At 38.7% G+C, this 20302-nt stretch overlaps 2 protein-coding genes across 3 annotated transcripts in view; one reads left to right on the top strand and one right to left on the bottom strand.

Annotated features, from left to right (window-relative positions):
• rasgrp4.L (RAS guanyl releasing protein 4 L homeolog) overlaps nucleotides 1-7943 on the top strand; it is a 23179-nt gene extending 15236 nt beyond the window's left edge. For both annotated transcript variants that reach the window (XM_041572953.1, XM_018230277.2), the window contains 5 exons: nucleotides 1391-1500; nucleotides 1586-1721; nucleotides 2192-2228; nucleotides 5329-5573; nucleotides 7007-7943. In XM_041572953.1, coding sequence (XP_041428887.1) covers nucleotides 1391-1500; nucleotides 1586-1721; nucleotides 2192-2228; nucleotides 5329-5573; nucleotides 7007-7213 — 735 coding nt within the window. In that variant the 3' untranslated portion in view covers nucleotides 7214-7943. The remainder of the gene's footprint in view (nucleotides 1-1390; nucleotides 1501-1585; nucleotides 1722-2191; nucleotides 2229-5328; nucleotides 5574-7006) is intronic.
• fam98a.L (family with sequence similarity 98 member A L homeolog) lies at nucleotides 6992-20302 on the bottom strand (the record flags this gene model as incomplete). The annotated part of the gene is given in 9 exon segments (NM_001093909.1): nucleotides 6992-7189; nucleotides 13928-14070; nucleotides 14862-15029; nucleotides 15215-15331; nucleotides 15446-15526; nucleotides 15620-15804; nucleotides 16076-16210; nucleotides 17715-17863; nucleotides 20087-20302. Coding segments are annotated over 8 exon segments (1158 nt in total). The 3' UTR covers nucleotides 6992-7189; nucleotides 13928-13929.

The following is a 20302-nucleotide window of genomic DNA, read 5'->3' as shown; positions in this document are numbered from 1 at the left end:
GATAAAAGTCCTATTTGATTACCTTATATCTGCCCATTGGCAGCTGAACCATACTGCATGGGTATAGGTTGATAGGGAAATCATTTTTATATAGCACTTTTCTCCCATGGCACTCAAAGCACTTTACAGCAAACAAGGCAGCCATCATAGGCACACTAAGTACTTTAGGACACTGGCATAAACTAAACTTATTGAACCATTCTAAAGGTTCAGCATCTCTATAGTAGTAATGAACCAGGACTTTAAAGTTGTCACAGGAGTTTCACAACTGCTATGTACCAATGATTTGAATTATTTAGTAAAAAATCCAGGATTCGGTTTGGGATTTGGGAAAGAATCTGAATCTGAATTAAGAAAATCATGTGACTTTTCATCACACAAGCAAGGAAGTCAAAAAACATGCTGTTTGTGCAGTTTTCTTTCCCTCTAGTTTCCCTAATTTACATATGATTTGGTGTGCTATTTGGCCAAATCTTTCACAAAGGATTCACCGAATCCTAAAATAGTGAATTTGGTGCATCCCTAAAATAAACCTTATGTTGTGATATATATAACATATACTGTATATTCAGTATATTGTGCATTAATCCCTAAGCTCAGTAACTGATAGCAGCACAGAGCATGTGCAGTGAATGAGCAGAAAAGAAGATGGGGAGCTACAGGGGCATCTTCAGAGATGCACAGATATTTCCTGCTAATGGGCTATGGTTGCCTTGGGCTGGTACAGAAGCTCAGTACATAATGTACAATATTTCTAGCCTACTCCTTTAGTTAAGCTTTTTTTCTCCTTTAAGGGACGTGTCCAGGGTCACGAAAAGCTGGGTCTCTACCCTTTGAGATCCCACATTAAATGTGAATCACTTAAACACAGCCAACTCATCCTCAGCTTGCATTTTTACATATATCATATATACAAAGAAATCCCTACAAAGCTTATGTGGTGGGCAGAACCAAGAAATGTAATTAGAGGCTCTTTGGACAATGGAAAATATCATGTGAGAGCCCTTCTTAATGTCTCTGGACCCCATCTGTTTACTAATTGATGCCTACTTATCTAGCTGGTGCTGGTATTTCATCACAGCTCATCCAGGTTCAAAAGAAAGTGGTCATATTGAGTACATGAAAAAGGGCCGGTTACAGAAGGGTGTAATTAGCTTATAAACTGATTAATTGCCATTATAAATGCCCCATTGTCCTATGTTTCTGTTTAATAGGAATAGTTGTAACAAGCGATCCTATTGTTGTATCTGAGAAGAGAAAATATTTGGAGTTGTTGTTTTGAAAGCCAAATCACGTAGAAACAATAGTGCATTTTGCCACAACTATTATTTAAAAAGGTATTGATGAAGTCATTCATGTGTTCTTCTGCATCGGTCTCTCTCTGTTTTAGTCCGTTTTCCAGTTTTATGACCCGGAGCAACGAGGATATATTTCTCTGGAAGACTTTGACAAAATTGTGGCCAGCCTACCATTCTCTTGTCACATTCTGGAAAGGGACCAGTAAGTATGGCAACCCGCACTAAAGAGCAAATGCACAGATAATACCAGTTAAGTGTATGATAATGGAGCAACCTCTCCTTTACAGTGATGGTCCAGTGAGTCGCCAGGAGATGACTTTATACTTCAGGAAAGCCAGTCACCTCTGCACCAAGTTGGGGGTCAGCTTTCTGCAGAGTTTGGTGGAGACTCGGCTAAAGAAATCACCCTTGTGCACACACTGTGTAAGTTACTGCAAAATGGCAGCCATGTACAAGTAATGCATGGGAGAATGTAATCAAGGTATTTATTGATTCACATTTAGCATTTAAAGAGCTGCTTGGAATGTTAGTATTTGGTACAAGAATAAAATGCCTTTCAGTAAGAAGTTGCCTCACACTAGAACAAATGATATAACAAAATATCTCCTAATTTGGTTTTTACACACCCTTCAGTGGGAGGGACATACTACATGTTCCATAATTCACTTCTGCATTTGTAACCCTGAAGTGGGATGGACAGGCCCTACATCCAGTAGCTCTTTGGATTCTCTATTACCCAACAATAAGGGGAGGCTGCATGTACCATAGCTCATGTTTGCCTATACCATGTGCTAGCTGTATAACAAGCACAATTGGAGAACCCCTTAACTCTCATATAAGTACATATGAAACATGCCTATACCCTAACCCATATTGTTTTCTTCAATTTGCAGATTTGGGCTGTGGCTAAACAAGGCTTTGTTTGTGGAGGTAAGTGAAGCAAAAAAGTGGAGTAGGACATCTATAGTACGGTCCACAGATATCAGTTTACAAAAAATAAGGAGGTTAACGATACCCCTTTCCTTCCTGCTGTAAATGAATACATGCTAGCAAACACATACACAGTGGCCTCATTCTGTGTGAGCCAAATAAATGCTGTGCATAAGAACTGTGTTGTCAGTGGTGCAACTATAGGTGGAATGGGGGGACTCAGTAAGTACCTGCTCAAGCTCCCCTCTTGCTTGTGTCTCACAATTCCCCGTTCCTTATTGGAAGGGGCACTGAGGCCAGCAGATGAGGGAACCAGGAATCCCAAGTTATACCCCAGTTGCATATAAATCATATGGAGCTATGGATGTCGTTTATATACTTTAGAAGACTTACACTGTGGTTAAAGGGGTGGCTTACCTTTAAATTAACTTTTAGGGGCACATTTACTATGGGTCGAATATCGAGGGTTAATTAACCCGATATTCGACCATCGAAGTTAAATCCTTCGACTTCGAAGTCGAAGGATTTACCGCATTCGAACGATTTGAAGGATTTTAATCCATCGATCGAACGATTTTCCTTCGATCAGAAATTACTTAGAAAGCCTATGGGGGGACCTTCCCCATAGGCTAACATTGGTGCTCGGTAGGTTTTAGGTGGCGAAGTAGGTGGTCAAAGTTTTTTTTTAAAGAGACAGTACTTTGACTATCGAATGGTTGAATATTCGAACGATTTTTAGTTAGAATCATTCGATTCAAGGTCGCGGTCGAAGGTCACAGTCGCCAATTCGATGGCAGCAGTAGCCAAAATTATACTTTGAAATCCGAAGTATTTTTCATTTTCATTCGAGCTAAGTAAATGTGCCCCTTAGTGTGGTATTATAGAATAGTGTGTTATAGAATTTCTAAGCAACTTTTTTTTAATTTAATTTTTTTTATATAGTTTTTAAATTCTTCTTCTGATCCTTTCCTGATTTCAAATGGGACCCGATCTAAAAAAACAATTGCCTCTGTAAGGCTACAAAATTGTTATTGCTACTTTTAATTACTCATCTTTCTATTCAGGCCTCTCCAATTTATATTCTAGTCTCTGATTAAAATCAATGCATGGTTGCTAGGGTACTTTGGACCCCTAGCAACCAGATTCCTGAAATTGCAAACTGGAGAGCTGCTGTATAAAAAACTAAAATAACTACAAAAACTACAAATAATAAAAAAAAAAATTTTGTGCAAATTGTCTCAGAATAGTGCTCTCTATGTCATATTGAAAGGTGTAAAGGAGAATAACCCATTTAAATAAGAGAACATATGAGTTACCCATATACCTGGATGTAGGCATGCTACACATACTACAATTGTCTTGGTATCTCTACAGATAAGGTATTAAAATAAAAGGTGCAAATCTTGTCATCTATAGCACCCAGTCAGCAAATGGCATTTAATGGTTATGTGTTTAAAAGCAAATACATGTATGGGACCTATTATCCAGAATGCTTGGGAGCTGGGGTTTTCTGGATAACAGATATTTCCATAATTTGGATCTTCTTACCTTAAGTCTACTAGAAAATCATGTACACATTAAATAAACCCAATAGACTGGTTTTGCTTCCAATAAAGATTAATCATATCTTAGTTTGGATCACGTACAAGGTACTGTTTTATTATTACAGAGGAAAGTGGAATCATTTTTCAAAAATTTGGATAAAAAGGAGTCTATGGGAGATGGCCTTTCCTTGATTTAGAGCTTTCTGTATAACTGGTTTCTGTATAACAGATCCCATGCCTGTATACTGTATTAGTGGTTTCTATGGGTTACTGTGTCTGGCAAACGTTGTGCCTTTTATTATACTGAGCTGAATTTAGATTTCTTCAAAAAAATAGTATTTCTCAGCAGCAGTTAGATAGACAGGGGTCATATACTTGTACTGGGAAAAGCAATACACAGGTTCAGAGCTCAGAGACCTGCGGCAGTTCTGCAATATCTACGGCAGTGCGCCAAGTGCAAAAAACGCTGCTCGATAGACATAAATGGCCCCTAAAATCTGCTTGATGTTAATGTAAATATAGTTGCAATTAAAGGCAATATATGTCTTTGTTACATTCTCTGCACTCCTAGCTCTGACTCTTGACAAAATGTTTCAAGCTAGCTGCCCAAAGCTGAGAGGAGACCGGATTCCTAAAGCTTATCTGTCCAGTTCTATTGCTCTGTTCACATTGAGCAACAATGAGGAGAAAATCATTAGGAAATGCTTCTGCATCTGTACCCTAAGATTCTATTGATCTTTATTGTCAAAACAGTTTTGGGGTAAACATCCCCTTTACATAAGGTAACGGCTAACTGCTAGTTGGTTACTTTGGGTTACTGAACCAGAGCAAAACTTCATATCCCTTTAGGGTTACCAGTTGGTATGCATCGGTGCATGTTGTCCCTGTACACCTGTCTAGATACATATAAAACACTTCTAATGAAGGAGAAGGAAATATAAATGTATTAGTTGTGCCTAAAATTGTTTGGCACCTGTCCAGTGATTTTAGTAACTAACCTGCTAACCTAGGTTGGTGCTCCTCTTCTTCTTCAAAAAATGCATTATACCATCATGTAGAGCACTGCATCGCAATGCCCTTCTTCTCCATCAGGATTCCCTTTCAGTTTGCATGGGAGCACATAGAATTTTTTTAAAAATCTTTCTGCACTGCACATGCACCCTGCAGAACTGCTGAAGGGGTGTCTGGAAAAAGAAGTTAGATGGGCATTGCTATGCAGGCGCTACCTTGGGCTGGTGCTTTTTTAAAGAAGAGGAGCACTAGCCACTAACAAAGAGGTAAGTGGCAACTTGCCCCCCCCCCTGCAGTTTCATTCTTCTTCAAAAGTGTGTTAAAAAGAGAATTCTGTGACTGTCAAGAAGATTTCCTGTTAAATAAACACTGGATGTTTCATACTTAATTTACTTGTCAATAATTTTTGCTTTGAGTTAGTAATACTGGAGGAGAGATCTAGAAGCCGTCTAGGACTGCCCTAGGACTGATATTTTTTGTTACATTTTTTCATGTTGTACCAAACATTACTCCCTTACAGAAATGACCTATTTTCTTCATTCTAGTTTTAGACAAGGAACTTATGAAGAGCTGGTCCCCTGATGTTGTTAGTTCTACAGAAGCAGATTCTGATTCCAGAGGCCAGAGTATTAAAATACAGTGCCAAAAGGCTACCCAGACAGACAGGTCTCCAAATGCAGACTCTGCTCACTGCAATGCTGTAGAACGTCCAGCTGTTGTTACATCTCCCTGTGAGAATTCCTGCAGAAGATCACAGTCATTTATTGTCCAGCTGCAAGAAGTAGAGCAGGTTGGTGGTAACAGTCTAAACACCCCAAAATGCAAATTTACAGGTGCAAAATGTGTGCAGAATTACACTTGTCAAAACTCCATGCAGTAAAATACTTGAACCTAATTGTTCTCATATTTATAAGTACAAAGTGCACAAACATGCCAGTTCTGCACTGGAGAATACAGCACAAGGCACAAATTTCAGGGTTCTGCTTGCAACCAGTTGGATCTTTTCTTTCATTTTCTATTTGGGCATGCTCAGTTAAAACCTATAATAGTATATTAGCCCTTTTGTGGTTGTTCACCTTCCAAATATTCAGTTCAGTTGTCAAATTGTTCACCAGAAATAAAGACTTTTTTTTTTTTATAGTTTTTGACCATTTTTCCAGAATTCTCTGGTGTTTGAGTCTGGCAGCTCAGTAATTCATGTGCAGACTGTAAACTGTTACAATTTGCTACATTAGTGGATATATTTCTCAGCAGCATTTGTGGAATATTAGTAACTGTTTTACCAATTATATCAGCTGCCTTTAAAGGGGTTGTTCACCTTCCAAACACTTTTTTCAGTTCTGATGAAAGAGCTCGCTCTGATGAAGTGCCGTTTGTTCTGGGCACGAAACGCGTAGGCTTAACTGCACCTTGATTGCCTCTGTGTGTCACATTGTTTGCAGGAATAAAGCCATATTTGATGAAGTTTATACGTTCCCTATTTTCTCCGGCTGAGCGCCCGCATTGACAGAGCTCATCTTGTTCCGTTCTCTGTGCTGGAATTAGCCCAAAAATCTGACTATTTAGAACTTTTTGGGCAAAAATCCGTAAAAAAACGCGATTCAGGCAAAAACATATACAATTTCGTGTTTTCGCTCGATTTTATCATGTTTGTTCCTTATCCGATGAAATTGTGCTTTTTTAATAATAAATAAGGTCCAATTGTTTGGTCAAACTTTTTTTATTTAAATATTGGATTTTGGATTTTATTTAAAAATTTGGATTTTGATAAATAAGGCCCCAAGTTGATACATTTCTCAGCAGCCTCTCTGGAATATTAGCAACTATTGTATAAATTATAACAGCTAACGTTAATGAAACAAAGGGATTCTGCTCAGCAGGGACAAAGATAAGAAATGTATCAACTAAATGTATCAATTTAGAACAGTTTAGAGAGTCAGCAACCCCCCTCCTTCCCAGATCTGCTTTGAAGCGGTGAAAAATTTGACTTTACACTTCAATATTAGAAAAACAGGCACACAGAAAATAGAAAGTAATTGGAAAGAGTCTTTATTTCTGGTGAACTATCTGAAACCAACTGAACTGAAAAAAGTATTGGAAGGAGAACAACCCCTTCAACTTGGCCAAGGCAATGCCAAAAACAGTAAACAAGACAAAGAATAGACAAAGGCCATCATTATGCTTTCCTGTATGTGATATCTTTCTGTATGTGATACATTGCAGGAAAGGGACAATCTGCTTTTAGAAAATGCCGGACTACATAGCTCCAATTCTGAGCTGTTAGTGGAAAATGCCAGGCTGCAGAGCCAGCTGAGTGACTTGCAAGAGGATTTACGGGCACTGAAGCTGGATTCAAGGATGCAGCCTTCTGTTTCTCCAATCCTGGATCCCATGGGCTCTCTCCACCTTCAGTGTGATGGAAAATTGTAACCTCTAAATAAAGATTTGAATCAACATCTAAGCAGACATCATAAACCAATGCATGTGAAAGCTTTGGACTCTGCAGTATCTCAGTACATCATGTAAAATCACCTGGAATGCAGAATTCTTTTTCAATGATATTATGAATCAAACTGAATCAAAATGCACTGTGCTATTGGAGTTCTAAAAGTGGTACATTTCTGGGCATTTAATTTATTTGGAAAGTTATGGTACTGCTTGTACAGAGATGATGTACATACTGCTGCCTCTAATACTGGCAGAATGAAGACAAGCACCTGATTCAGCATCTTGACTTTTAAATCTCGTGTGCAAAAATGTTCTTTTGTATGATTTTTGTGTGCAACACAAGCCCAGCTTGGTGGGAGTGTCTGAAGTGGACCAAGGTCTGGAAACACATATTGGATATTGTACATGGTTCTGTGCAAGCCACAGTTTGTATATAATAAAACAAATGCACATATTTGTAATAATAGTGCTCAAAATGTTATGTGTGTGTGTATATATATATATATATACATATATATATATATATATATACACACACACACACACACACACACCTACTTAGCACAACTCAGGGATTTTTTTTATATCTGCAAAAACAATGTGCAGTGTTGTGTTTTGGTACAGTTTTGCATTGTATTCCCTTGTGAATTACAAACCCATGCAATAGTTCCTAGCTGTTTATGTATTGTCACAATACAGTTGCTTTCATACATGTTGTTGCTGCTGTTTCTATTTGCACTGTGAACATTCTACATTTCTGGTGTGCTGTCAATTTATTGTACCCTGGCCACATAACACGATACAAACCAAAAAGCAATAACCATAGTCACTATGATAATTTATATAACGTTATTATTTATTCGTCCAAATAGCTCACAGCACCCATATGATTATTTACTTAAGATGTAACAATGTTTCAGAAGAAAGTCCGTTATTTTGTTAGCTTTTGTTTGTGCTGGAGTCAGTTATTTGAGTGATCGATACATTTGCTAGGAAAGGGATCCCACCAAAAAGATATATTGGATCTGTCCATCAAAATCTGACACCCAGCTCCTGCATGAAGAGGAATGGATGCTCAGAGGGGGAGAGTGAAGAGAAACTTGATTATTTCAAAAACGATACAGAATTTCTAATTAATTATTTTAGAAAGTTTCTTATTTCTGTGTGATGAAGCTCTTATTAAATTCTCATTTCGCAATAGTTCCCCTTAAGGGTAGGGACACACTGGGCGATTTGGGGAGATTTAGTCGCCTGGCGACTAATCGCCGCGACTTTCCACGACCAATATTCCCCGAATGCCTCCCCTCACTCTGCGCCTGGATAAAATGAAAAATCGCCTGCGCTAATCACACGCGGCGATTTGTTTTCCGAAGTCGCCCGAAGTTTCCTCATGAGGCAACTTCGCGCGATTTCGGAAAACGAATCGCCGTGTGTGATTAGCGCCGGCGACTTTTCATTTTATCCAGGCGCAGAGTGAGGGGAGGCATTCGGGGAGAAAAGTCGCTGCGATTAGTCGCCAGGCGACTAAATCTCCCCAAATCGCCCAGTGTGTCCCTACCCTTAAGAAGTGGCATTAAACTGGAGTAAAGTGCTCAGCTCTACCAGTCAGCTGTTAAATAACAAATTAAGGCCATCTGAATTTCATTTTTTAGAAAAAGCATAACACAATTTCACCTCTGATAACACATTTCTGGCTCGAACCTTGGTAATGCAAGCACATGTACATTATTATGGCCAGTCAGTAGACTTGTCCGTTTCTTAAAAGGCTTTTCAAGTTCATAAAAGAAAATGGAGTAAAACATTTGTGAATCTGACATTCTTTTAAGACTAAAAAAAAAAGGTTTCCCTTCTTGTGAAGGCATGTTTCACAAAGCAGTCATTTCTTACAGGAAAAAAAAACCAGCAATTATCTGTGACCCATCAGAAACCTCTAATGATGGATTCCTTTTGATACCAAATCTGCAAAAAGGTCATGAAATATGTGTAATGTTGATGAAAATATCTAAAGAAATGATTTGGAGTAAGGCTGGAGGTAATTGTGGCATTAAACCTGCAATTTGCAAGAAAATGTAAAGTCTGAATGTAATTGATCATTACGAATCTATAGATGATGTCAGTCAGTATGGCTTGTATGATTGTATCTGGTCTGCAACAGTAAGGGGCAGATTTACTAAGGGTCGAATATCGAGGGTTAATTAGCGCAAATCCTGCGCAAATCCTGCGATCGAACGATCGAAGGATTATTCGTTCGATCGAACGATTAAATCCTTCGAATCGAACGATTCGAAGGATTTTAATCCAACGATCGAAGGAATATCCTTCGATCAAAAAAACGCAGGCAAGCCTATGGGGACCTTCACTCGAGCTTTGTAAATGTGCCCCTAAATGTTTTGGGATCTCACACACAGATGGGAAATATATATAATATAATAATTATATAACAATATGTGTGCATATTCTATTATTCATTTTTAGTCATTGTACAATTAGTACAGTCAGCTCTTATCAGATCTTCATTTGTATTGTAATATTGGTCTCCAGTCGAAATATTAGGACTATAAATATTACAGCACTGCGCTATATGTTGGCCACTATAAATACATGCTAAGAATAATATATAAAGACCCTTCTTTATATTTATTCTGTATAGTCCCAATGAAGTTCCCCCCCAGAGTTATTGAGAAAGTTAAAAAAAAAATGGTCCCCCTAACACTGTCCTCATTAGTCTTGTTCTGTAAATGCTGCGACAGATTTTATGGTTTAATAGCTATAAAAACAAACACTGTGCAACTTTGTGGGTGTTTGTTTGCATGTGTGTATACATAAATAACAATAGCCATAAGTAACCTGCAAAATTCTTCTAAACAATGCTTCGTATTGTCATTAGTTGTATTGACATTATAAAATATAATGTACCCCCAGCTTTCAAAACATTGTACTTGTATTGACAGAACTGTATTTTTTTCTCGGAACAGTTCATACACCTCGTGTTCTTCCAGTAAAATGAATGTACATGTGCGTGAACTGAAGAAGACGGAGGCAACGGGAAGATATTTTTTCATACATCTATAAATAAATATTTTGAGGAAGACACTTTATAAAGTAGAAAATGTGCATTGCCAATCATTTATTATTTTCCTGTTGGTATTTTCCTTTCAAGGCTCACATGACGTTACACCTCACATCTGCGCTTTTTAAGCAATTATTTTGGTAAATTAACAGAAGCAGAAAATGCTATTCTGCATGGAATGCACACCCAATTTTTTTTCTCCATGTTAGGCTAGCTCGTATTCCTGGAAACTGATACCTGAAATTTAATATGGTAGGTACGATAAACATCATTTGGCATGTTTTCTCCAAAGAAATCCTTCTATAGGTATGGGATCTGTTACTTGGAAAACAGTTATCCAGAAAGTGCCGAATTGCAGAATCAATTTTTTCCAATTAATCCAGATTTTTAAAAATGATTTCCTTTGTTCTCTATAATTATATAACAAAGGCTTGTACTTGCGCCAAACTAAGATATACTAAATCCCTATTGAAAGCAAAACAATACTATTGGTTTTAATTCATGTATAAATCTTATTTAATTAGATTTAAGGTATAAAGATCTAAATTACAGAAAGATGAGTTATTTAGAAAACTCTTGGTCTTGGATAACAGGTCCCACACCTGTATTGCTGTAAGCAGGACTAGAAAAGCTGACCCTTCTATATGTGTTCACTGACACATGATAAGCCAGTGAAAGCATATAGTGCATTTTGGCACGAAAACGCTAACATATGTATGTTTTGTGCTGAAATCTGCTGTGTGTGTTGGCAGGCTGATCCTGTGTCTGTCAATAAGCACACATATACAGGGCACAGAAGGCAGCAGATAGACTACTGGCACACAGGTCATAGACACATTACTGTCAATTGTCACCACTATTTATCAATCATCTTATGGTTATTATGCGGGTGACAAATGAATCTTTGCTTTTCTCTGAAAAGTCATACCAGAGCCACAAATTGCCACTTCCTTTAACAAAGTCCATTCCACAGTAATCACCATAAATAATGGCCCAGAGGACCCTGTCTCTAAGCATAGGTGAAGCATAGGTGAAGCATACATAGGTGAAGGTGAAGGTAGGACTGGATGTCAAGACTGGAAGTGTTTTGCCACTCCATATTTTTTTTTTAAATCATATCTATTTACCAACACTGGAGATTTTGTGAATGTTGCCTATGTTAGATCTGCAGAAAACAACATATTTACGTATTAGGCACATTATAAAGTAGCCAATCATGCCATAAAAGTGCATAGCTAAGACAAGTAAAACAAATAATTTTTTTGTTTAATATTTATATATAAATGTAGAATAAGGAAGGTGTGTTTTTAACCAATTCCTGTCCTTGGAGGAGGGGCTCTAAAGAAAAAAGCATTCTTGTGACACTATTAATTACCTCACTCAGGAAAGGCTCCTGCCATCTGGTAAAAGATACCGCAAAGTATTAGGGCACAAACCAGAATGTGCAACAGTTTTTCTCCACAAGCCATCAGGCATCTCAGCTTCCAAGGACTGAACTGAATATATTCACAAGGAACTGCATAAAAAAACCTCACAAATGTATGTCTACCTCACCCAGTAGGGCCGTGTCTTGTTCACCTCAAGAAGAAAAAAAAAATATACACACTTGAAGAGAAATAGAAATATACACTTATAGCCTTATGTGTAGCACCATCGGTTCTGGAGAAACGTTATTTCGTTTCTACTATGTACTGTATTACTGTGTATGGCTGAAATGACAAATCCACTTGACTTAAAAATACATGCCAGTGCAAAGTTTTCTTTCTCCAAGGAACAGTTCAGCCTTGGGTGATATTCTAACACGCTCTGCCTTTAACATGTACTAGCACTAATGACATCAACCCAAGGGGGTTGTTATCTGTTCAGTGATAGCTTTGGGTCATAGCAGAGGCACAAACAAGGAGACAGCTAGGGTATAATTCCTAAAATGGAGCCAGCACCCAGTGCAGGAAAGGGGACAAAAAGGGGACAAAGGACACTACATTTTTTAACAGTCTAAAAGATATTTAAACAAGGAACAAGAAACAAAATAAACATTCTATCAAAAATTGGAAATTAGTAGTGGTTACATATAGATGGCTAGAAAATCGTTTGTTTTTAAGTATACAGCTAATCCTCCACTTGTTATAACAGACTTGAGTCTGATAGGAAAAATTCTTGTAGGTGCTACGACATTTGTGCATAGGAGAATTATTGTGCTGAAAATGTAGTAAGCATTTCACAGTGCAGAATGCCATTATTGTGTAGCATTAAGTCATGGTTTTCCTGGGACCAGGGGCCCTAACTCATGCCAAAATAAACAGCCCTGCACCATTATTCAACACTTTACTGCTGGCACTATACATATACAGTCAACATTCTGAGATAATGCTATAAGGACTTAAAAATATGCCAGAATGTATCTTATAGTAACAAATTGGTAGGGGCTACAAAAGAACTTGTGAAAGGCCACAGTATATCACAAAATTCTTGAAGCCGTAAAGCAGATCATCTCATGTATACCTCAGTGCAGTGATGTAAATAAATTTCCCCTCCCAAATTTAAATGCATGATGGTAGGAAATTGCAGGCCACACACTGTGAAAGGGAGCCCTTTTTGTTAGCTATGGGGCCCTGGGCAAGTTAAGTTACCTGCCTGCCTCAGCAAAAAGCACATACCCAATGCAGCTAGTGTCAGGCAACCCTAACTAAATATTTGGGGGAGGGGATTTGAGTACATTTATGGGACCTGGGGTTTTCTGGATAACAGATAATAATAATGTAAACATTAAACAAACCCAAAAGACTGGTTTTGCTTCCAATAAGGATTAATTATTTCTTCGTTTGGATCAAGTACAAGCTACTGTTTTATCATTACAGAGAAAAAGGAAATAATTTTTTACAATTTAGATTATTTGGATAAAATGGAGTCTATGTGAGATGGCCTTTCCCTAATTCTGAGCTTTCTGGTTATTGGGTTTACGGATAAGGGATCCCACACGTAATAAATCTAAACCCTGGCAAATGGTACTTGGTTCTATATTGTGAGCCATGCATATTTGCAAGCTGAATCTCTCTAGGTAATTGCAAAGAGTGAGGCCCAATTTACCATTCTTTAAACAACTTTGGGTTTAATATTAACCCAACACACAAGCAGACACTCTTTAATTAGCTATGTAAAGTCACTTTCATGTGCATATATTTATTTTTTTATGCTGGCAAAAATAAAATAAACACATGAAAACTACTATTTTTGCTCAGGAACACTAAATCAAAAATTAGACATTTCATAACTGTAATTCTGTAAAAGAATACAAGATTTCATATGGTGCCCTCTGCTGGACAAAAGGGGGACTCAACTCCCAAAATAATAAAGCTTAGTATTTGCACTCCACCCATTTTAAGCGCATTCAACTCATTTTCTGAAAAAAATATATCCTATATTTACAAAATTAAAGCTTTTTCTAGAATTACAAAAAAAATTTATACTCTGCACATAATTCATGCGTTCTTGCAGAATATGTTTGGTTAAATTAGAAGGATGCCAGAGGAAGCTAAGACTTCACTATTAACATTGGGTTTCTGAGCAAGTACTACCCTGTTCTGGTAATACAATTCTTTGATTTAACAACAGGGCAGACCAATTACCATTACTTCTTCCTCCTTTTATTGCGTTTTCCCCACCACTGCTGCCCTCCTCCCCCTTCTCTGCGCTTTGTCCATGTGGGCATTGGAGGCTCAATTTCATTGGGCCGTCCTCCTCGATCTGGTACATTGCCTGCCATGAGAACCTACCAAGTTAAAAAGATTGCATAACAATTAGGGAAGAAGATTGAAACAAATTGGTTCTTTTTTTTGTAGTGAGCAATTCCTTAGCTTTCGTCATCTTACAGCCCTAGTATCTAGTACAGGCAGTGTGTTTTTTTATAAAGGAACTAGCTGCTGCAGTCAAATTATTGTGTGGCTGATTTGCAAGCAGAAAAACTAAATTGCACCAATATAGTTGCCCATAGCAAAAGCAAAAATTAAGATCTTTTCTAACTAGAAGCAGAATTACCAACTAAATGACTAGTAGTTATTAGTAACTGCTCTGGTGCAATTTAACACTTATATTTCTAAAGCAGCCCAGTGTGTACCACTAGTTAAGTGCAACCACGGGTCATTGTAGCAACTCTATATGGCAAGACTGAAAGTTCTATATTAAGGGTAAGGGCACACGGGCACATTCAGGGAGATTAGTCGCCCTGGCAGCTAATCGCCTCTTCTTCGGGGCAACAATCTCCCAGAACTGCCTTCCCCTACCTTCCGCCGGCTATAATGAAAAATCTACAGCGGGATGGCACTCGCGACACTTCGTTTTCCAAAGTCGCCCGAAGTTGGCTCACGAGGAAAACTTCGGAAAGCGAAGCGCCGCGAGTGTTGCCCCGAAGAAGAGACGATTAGTCGATGGGGCGACAATGTTGCCGAACTGCCCATGTGCCCTTACAGCAAGAAAAGCTGTAATAATTAATTAACAAACGTAATGCTTTTTATAAACTGGCCTGTAACTTTATGCATTTTGGAAAATCAGACCTAAATTTACCTTATTGACAGAACTCTGAGTATTTTGGCGAAAGACAGCACTGCATGTATGAAGAATTCGAGAATCTTCCTCTCGTGCAGCCAGGAGGTGGGCCATTGTTATGCGGGTCTCTGTCTTCAGAGACTGACGCAAGGGCCAGTAAACCTCCTTCATAGCAGCTCCAAGTTCCTGTTTGTATTGGACAATAGACAGGCAACAAACACTGAAAAGTTAGCAAATAGCATAGTGCAATAAACAAAGAAATGGGAAACAATTTGAAAAGTGATTTTCCTTTGCACTCTAATGAAAAAAAATAGAATGGATAGTGGGGAGTATCCAGAAAGAATTTGTTTTAAGAATAGATTTCATCTAACCTTTGCTCTCTCAGACCAATAGAACGACTGCACTGTGACATCACATCGAGTGACCAGCATCCTCATTCTGCATTCATACTCTCTGAGCAGCTGCCAGTGTAGATCTGCTAGCTTCTCCTGTTGATAAGAGGACCAAAATAATCCAATCCAACCAATGCTCCAAAACTGACATTTTCACTACAATTATTTATTTATTATTCTTCATTGTTTTTCCACTGACTGGTCTCTTACCCATTGTGAAGGCTGCAGTTCTGTCTTCAAAAGAGGGGCAGTCCGTGAAAAATCCGGGACGGCATCTGTGATCTCAGCAATCTGGAAGAAAAGGCGTACGTAGGTGTGTAGTCTAAAGTGGAGTTTCTGGCCAACTATGAACTCTTCAGCTTGAGCTTACTTTATATGATGTACCTTGATCTGCAGCATTCGCATGTATTCAGCTGCTGGGACAGCAAGCAAGTGTTCTGGCATACCCACAGCTTCCCCAACTTGCTTCAGTTCCTCTACAGCTTCTGTGCTGCCTCCTTCTGAGCCCATAGCTGGAACCTTCCTGTTAGATATTATCCTTGCAGCCTGAAGCTCTGTACTGAGAAATACTGAGAAATAGAAAGCAACAATCACTTTTTGGAAATATATGTATATGTGTGTATATACAGTGAAAAAGTTTGGAAACCCCTCTCAGCCTGCATAATAATTTAGGGTGGGGTGTTTTCCAAACAAAGATTTTTAGGGAAGCATTATTCAGTTGTATGAAATTAAATCATGAATTGGTGCTCAATGGACTTACATGTAATTTTGTGACAAACTAATAAATAAGTTGCTTTTTCATACAGATTTCAAGCATGGATGATAAATTGTCACATTTACCAAGGAGCTGGAGGCAGTTATCAAGGTTGGTCAGTCTGCAGGTCACATCCCCTGTAGTCAATGCGGTATAAGGACAGTGAAGCTCATTCACCACACCACTCATCTCTAGCTGGAAGGTCTCTGCATCCTCAGGCCCTATGGAGGAAGGATAATGGTGTGGTTAAAAAAACACTTCTTCAAATAACAGCTTTACTAATTCATGGACAGATTATGCCAAATTGCCCAACCACTTATCATCATTCTTTACAATTTAATAAAACATAGTCCAAAAGCAAAATTTAAAATTTAAACAAATGTTTAAAGGGATAGCATACTCTCTTGTTTAACAAAAAACCCACAACCTTCGCCAATTGTTGCAACTGCTTTGGTACTAGAAGTCCATGTAGCAATATAATGATGTACCTTGCATAGACCAAACTACACGGAATAACCTTTATTTTCCAGTGTGCCATGTTAAGGTCAAGAAATAGCAAAAAAAAATTTTTGAAAACAATGGGCAAATAACTACACATTGTAACTACATAGTATCTTGCTATCTAAGATTGATTATATGCTAACTTCAATGCTCCCTCTATGGTACTTTGTGTATACTTCCTATGGCTGGGACTCTGTATTAGCCCATATATTCAACATTATTTTCAAAGCTCAAATTAATTTCTGTTCAATACTGTACAGGGAAAATACTGTAATATAAATAACTGCATCAAGCTAAAGACACATACATAGGGCATTTGTTCCACAGGTTTATTTCAACAAATGTGGAAGCATCTGCAATGGCAAATAGTTGACAGGGCCAGCACTAGCAAATTTCAGCCCCAAAACCTACACTGAAGCAAAAGCACAACTATTGGCATGTCAGATGTTTCCCATTCAAAGTAAAATGAGAGGCAGAAGTGTTGTTGGGTGCTTGTCTTTCAGCTGAATTATACCAGCACGCAATAAGAAATGTAGTCAGAGTGCAAGAATGTAGTCAGGGTGCAAGAATGGTTACTGTGCAAAATAAACTAAGGCAGCCCATGCACTATAGGATGCAAAAGTCTACCATGTGAGATCTGCATACTGAGTACATATTACCACTACATAAATACAGTATAATATTATAAATGCTACGTATAGTTTATTGTCTATTTGGCTGCCTTCATTGTGCTAAAGCCAATAGAATTGTAAACTGGTTTGTATAAATAGATTCTTTGTTATCTGTTTTGTACATGGATTGATCACATCTGGATTGAAAATGACATCTATATAAATCGGGCATCCGCAGTCGGTCACCAGAAGTCAAAAGTGTTGTAGAGCACACTATCTGCCTGCTAGGGTCATTGGACAAAGTGAACAGATCACTGCCATATGGTTATTTTGTTTCTTTTAGGATCAGGGCACCCCTGCAAACTTCCTATGATTAAACTATCAGACACTGCCAGTAAGGGCAGCTTCTTGACACATTACAGAATATATAAGCCAAGAAAAATGACAATCGGTTCACATTAAAGTAAAAGGGTTTCTGGGTTCTTCTCAGACTGAAATACGCCAGCAGAGAAAAGGTCTAGCGCGCCATAGTCCATATTATAGAGTTTCATTCTGCTAGCAGGTTACTTAATTTATATCTTTAGTTTACAGCAGTGCCTTTCTCCTTTCTCACCTTCTGTAGGGCTGATGTTCTCTACCATTGAGGACACAACCTTGAGTTCAGAAACTAGCCAGACACAGAGGGATGTGAAATGCTGGCTGGCAGCACCCAGTTCTGCTGAATGTACCAGGGCTTCTTCACAGCATAGTGGACCATTGTACCTAGAAATCATAAAAACAGAGTTGAACAGCTGATCCATACAAACATAAATTTAGCACATATAATAACATTCTGCTCTTTGCATTATTTGATCTGCTGGCCCTTACTATACTACTGTCTTTAAACCCGCACTTACATATAGTAACCCCAACATTTGTACAGCTACGGAGAAGACTTTTTATTTTTTATTGTGAGCCTTAACACATCCTACAAAGCAGAGCATACACTTGCCCTGGTCCCATAAACGAAAGGCACCAACATATATTTAATTTGCAGTGCCGAATCCTAATTTGGATATGCAAATTAGGGGTTGGAAGGGGAAAAATTTTTTACTTCCTTGTTATGTGACAAAAAGTCATGCGATTTCCCTCCCCATCCCTAATTTCCATATGCAAATTAGGAGTCGGATTCGGTTCGGCCAGCAGAATCCTGCTGAAAAAGGCAGAATCCTGGCCAAATCCCGAACCGAATCCTGGATTCGGTGTATCCCTAGTTGGGAGAGCTAAGCAGGTCTGGGAGTTAAAATAGGCCCAGGCATTCCAAGTACAAAGAGGCCCAAACAGCACCTCACCAGCCCACTAAATAGCCAATAACTTTCTATGGCATCTTACAGCAGTCCCTCTGGCATTTGTCAGAACCCACAGATTGCCAGTCCGGGCCTGGAGCTAGGACATGAGGAAGTTATGGATTTCTATTGAGAACCAGGCAAGACCAGGGATATTTACATGACTACAGCAGGATTTATACAGCTGCCTACTGGAACCCACTGGGTCTCTTTAGAGCAGATGGGATACAAATAGACGTGTTCTATTTACAAGCCTTCTTGACTCCTCATTACACACCTGCATACATATACTAGGCCTAAGATTCTGGGAAAGTGCAATTAGATGAATCAACAAAGGGGCTCTGGGCCTGTGCATTTGTGCTCAGTTTAAAAAATTAGCAGGGTCTAAATAATCAAGAACAAAAATTAGCAGAGAAACATTATTTGCTTTTTAATAGGGTTTATTTACGAACAGAGGCCATTTTGCACATAGGGAGCGGGACAATTTTAGGGCAATCTGAGCACCACTTAAATGGGCCAGGCTGTGTGTACAGGCAATCGCCTGAGAATAGCTTACAATTCATACACTTGGAAGTCAACAAGGGAAAATTTTGGAATCCTTGTACTAGGGCTACTTAAACTTGATGATTACAGGTTTTCTGAGTAAAGAGTATTTAACATTGTTCTTCCAAACGAGAACCCCTTCTGTCTTAATCCATCACCGTCCAGATGAGCTTCATATAGTTGACAACACGTACAGCACCACTTACCTTCAAATATTACCCTCAGGACCTATTCCAGATGGGTGAATTGCAGCAGAGAACCGGTACTCTAGTACTTGCAGGTCTGGACTGGCAATCTGTGAGTTCTGGCAAATGCTGTAAGATGCCATAGACAGTCACTATTTATTGGGCTGGTAAGGGACTTGAAATGCCAGGGCCTATTTTGATTCCCAGTCCAGACCTGAGTACTTGCCATTCTAATCTTAATTCTCTTTTCTGGACATCTCTGAATGAACTTCCATTCACTCTTCCAAACTGATGCCTGGTTGCTAAGGTAATGAATCTGTAGCAGCCAGGCTGCAGCAGAAATTCCCAAAATAAGAATCTTAAATCTTTAAAAACCACCACTCACTACCATACTGTCGGAGAAAAAATAAACTAGCTCTTGAATCTGTTATTCTTCTTGACTTTAACATTCTGTATTATTTTCACAGCTCAGTCCAGTAAAATCCAGTCAAACATTAAAGGAGAATGTTGCCAGTATATTGCAACTAGGTCTGGTGACGGAAATGTATCTGTGTGTGTACATATATGTGTATATACTGTGTATATTTTACTTATAACATTTTCATTGTATAGGCAGGTCCAACAAATTGGCACCTCCCAAGTTTGTCTCTGCCTAATCTTGTTAAAACTTTATTTCACCTACAGATGATGAATTGGGATTAGTCACCAAAACTGACACTGTAAACAGAGGAATCACCGCTCACTATAGGGACACTCAGATTAATAATATTTGCCCTAAACTAAGGTATCACATTAAATAGGTTGTGTGCCTTTAAATGCAATGCGTAGCGTTTCCCAAACTGCAGTGAATCGTTTCCTCTAGAAGAGCCCACTGTCTTCTAAATAGGGGGAGGACGCTGGCACTGAACAGTAGCTACTGAGCATTCTTGTACCCGAGTTGCCGCAGCACCTGGGCGACATATTCCTTTAAACCCACGCCAGCCCTTATGCTGCCCTGACGAATAGTAATGCCATTATCTGCTGCTGCCCCGCCGCCATCAGTCCTTGGTTCGTCCGCTGGATGTAAAGTCCCAGGCTCTGTCAACAACACTCCAACCTCCGTTTGCTTCTCCATTCTACTACGACATTCTAATCAGGGCCTAGACTTC

The sequence above is a fragment of the Xenopus laevis genome, chromosome 8L, assembly GCF_017654675.1.
Source record: "Xenopus laevis strain J_2021 chromosome 8L, Xenopus_laevis_v10.1, whole genome shotgun sequence".
In the NCBI taxonomy this organism is placed as follows: Eukaryota; Metazoa; Chordata; class Amphibia; order Anura; family Pipidae; genus Xenopus; species Xenopus laevis.
Note: the sequence above shows the minus strand (reverse complement) of the source record. Positions and strands in the feature narration are given on the sequence as shown.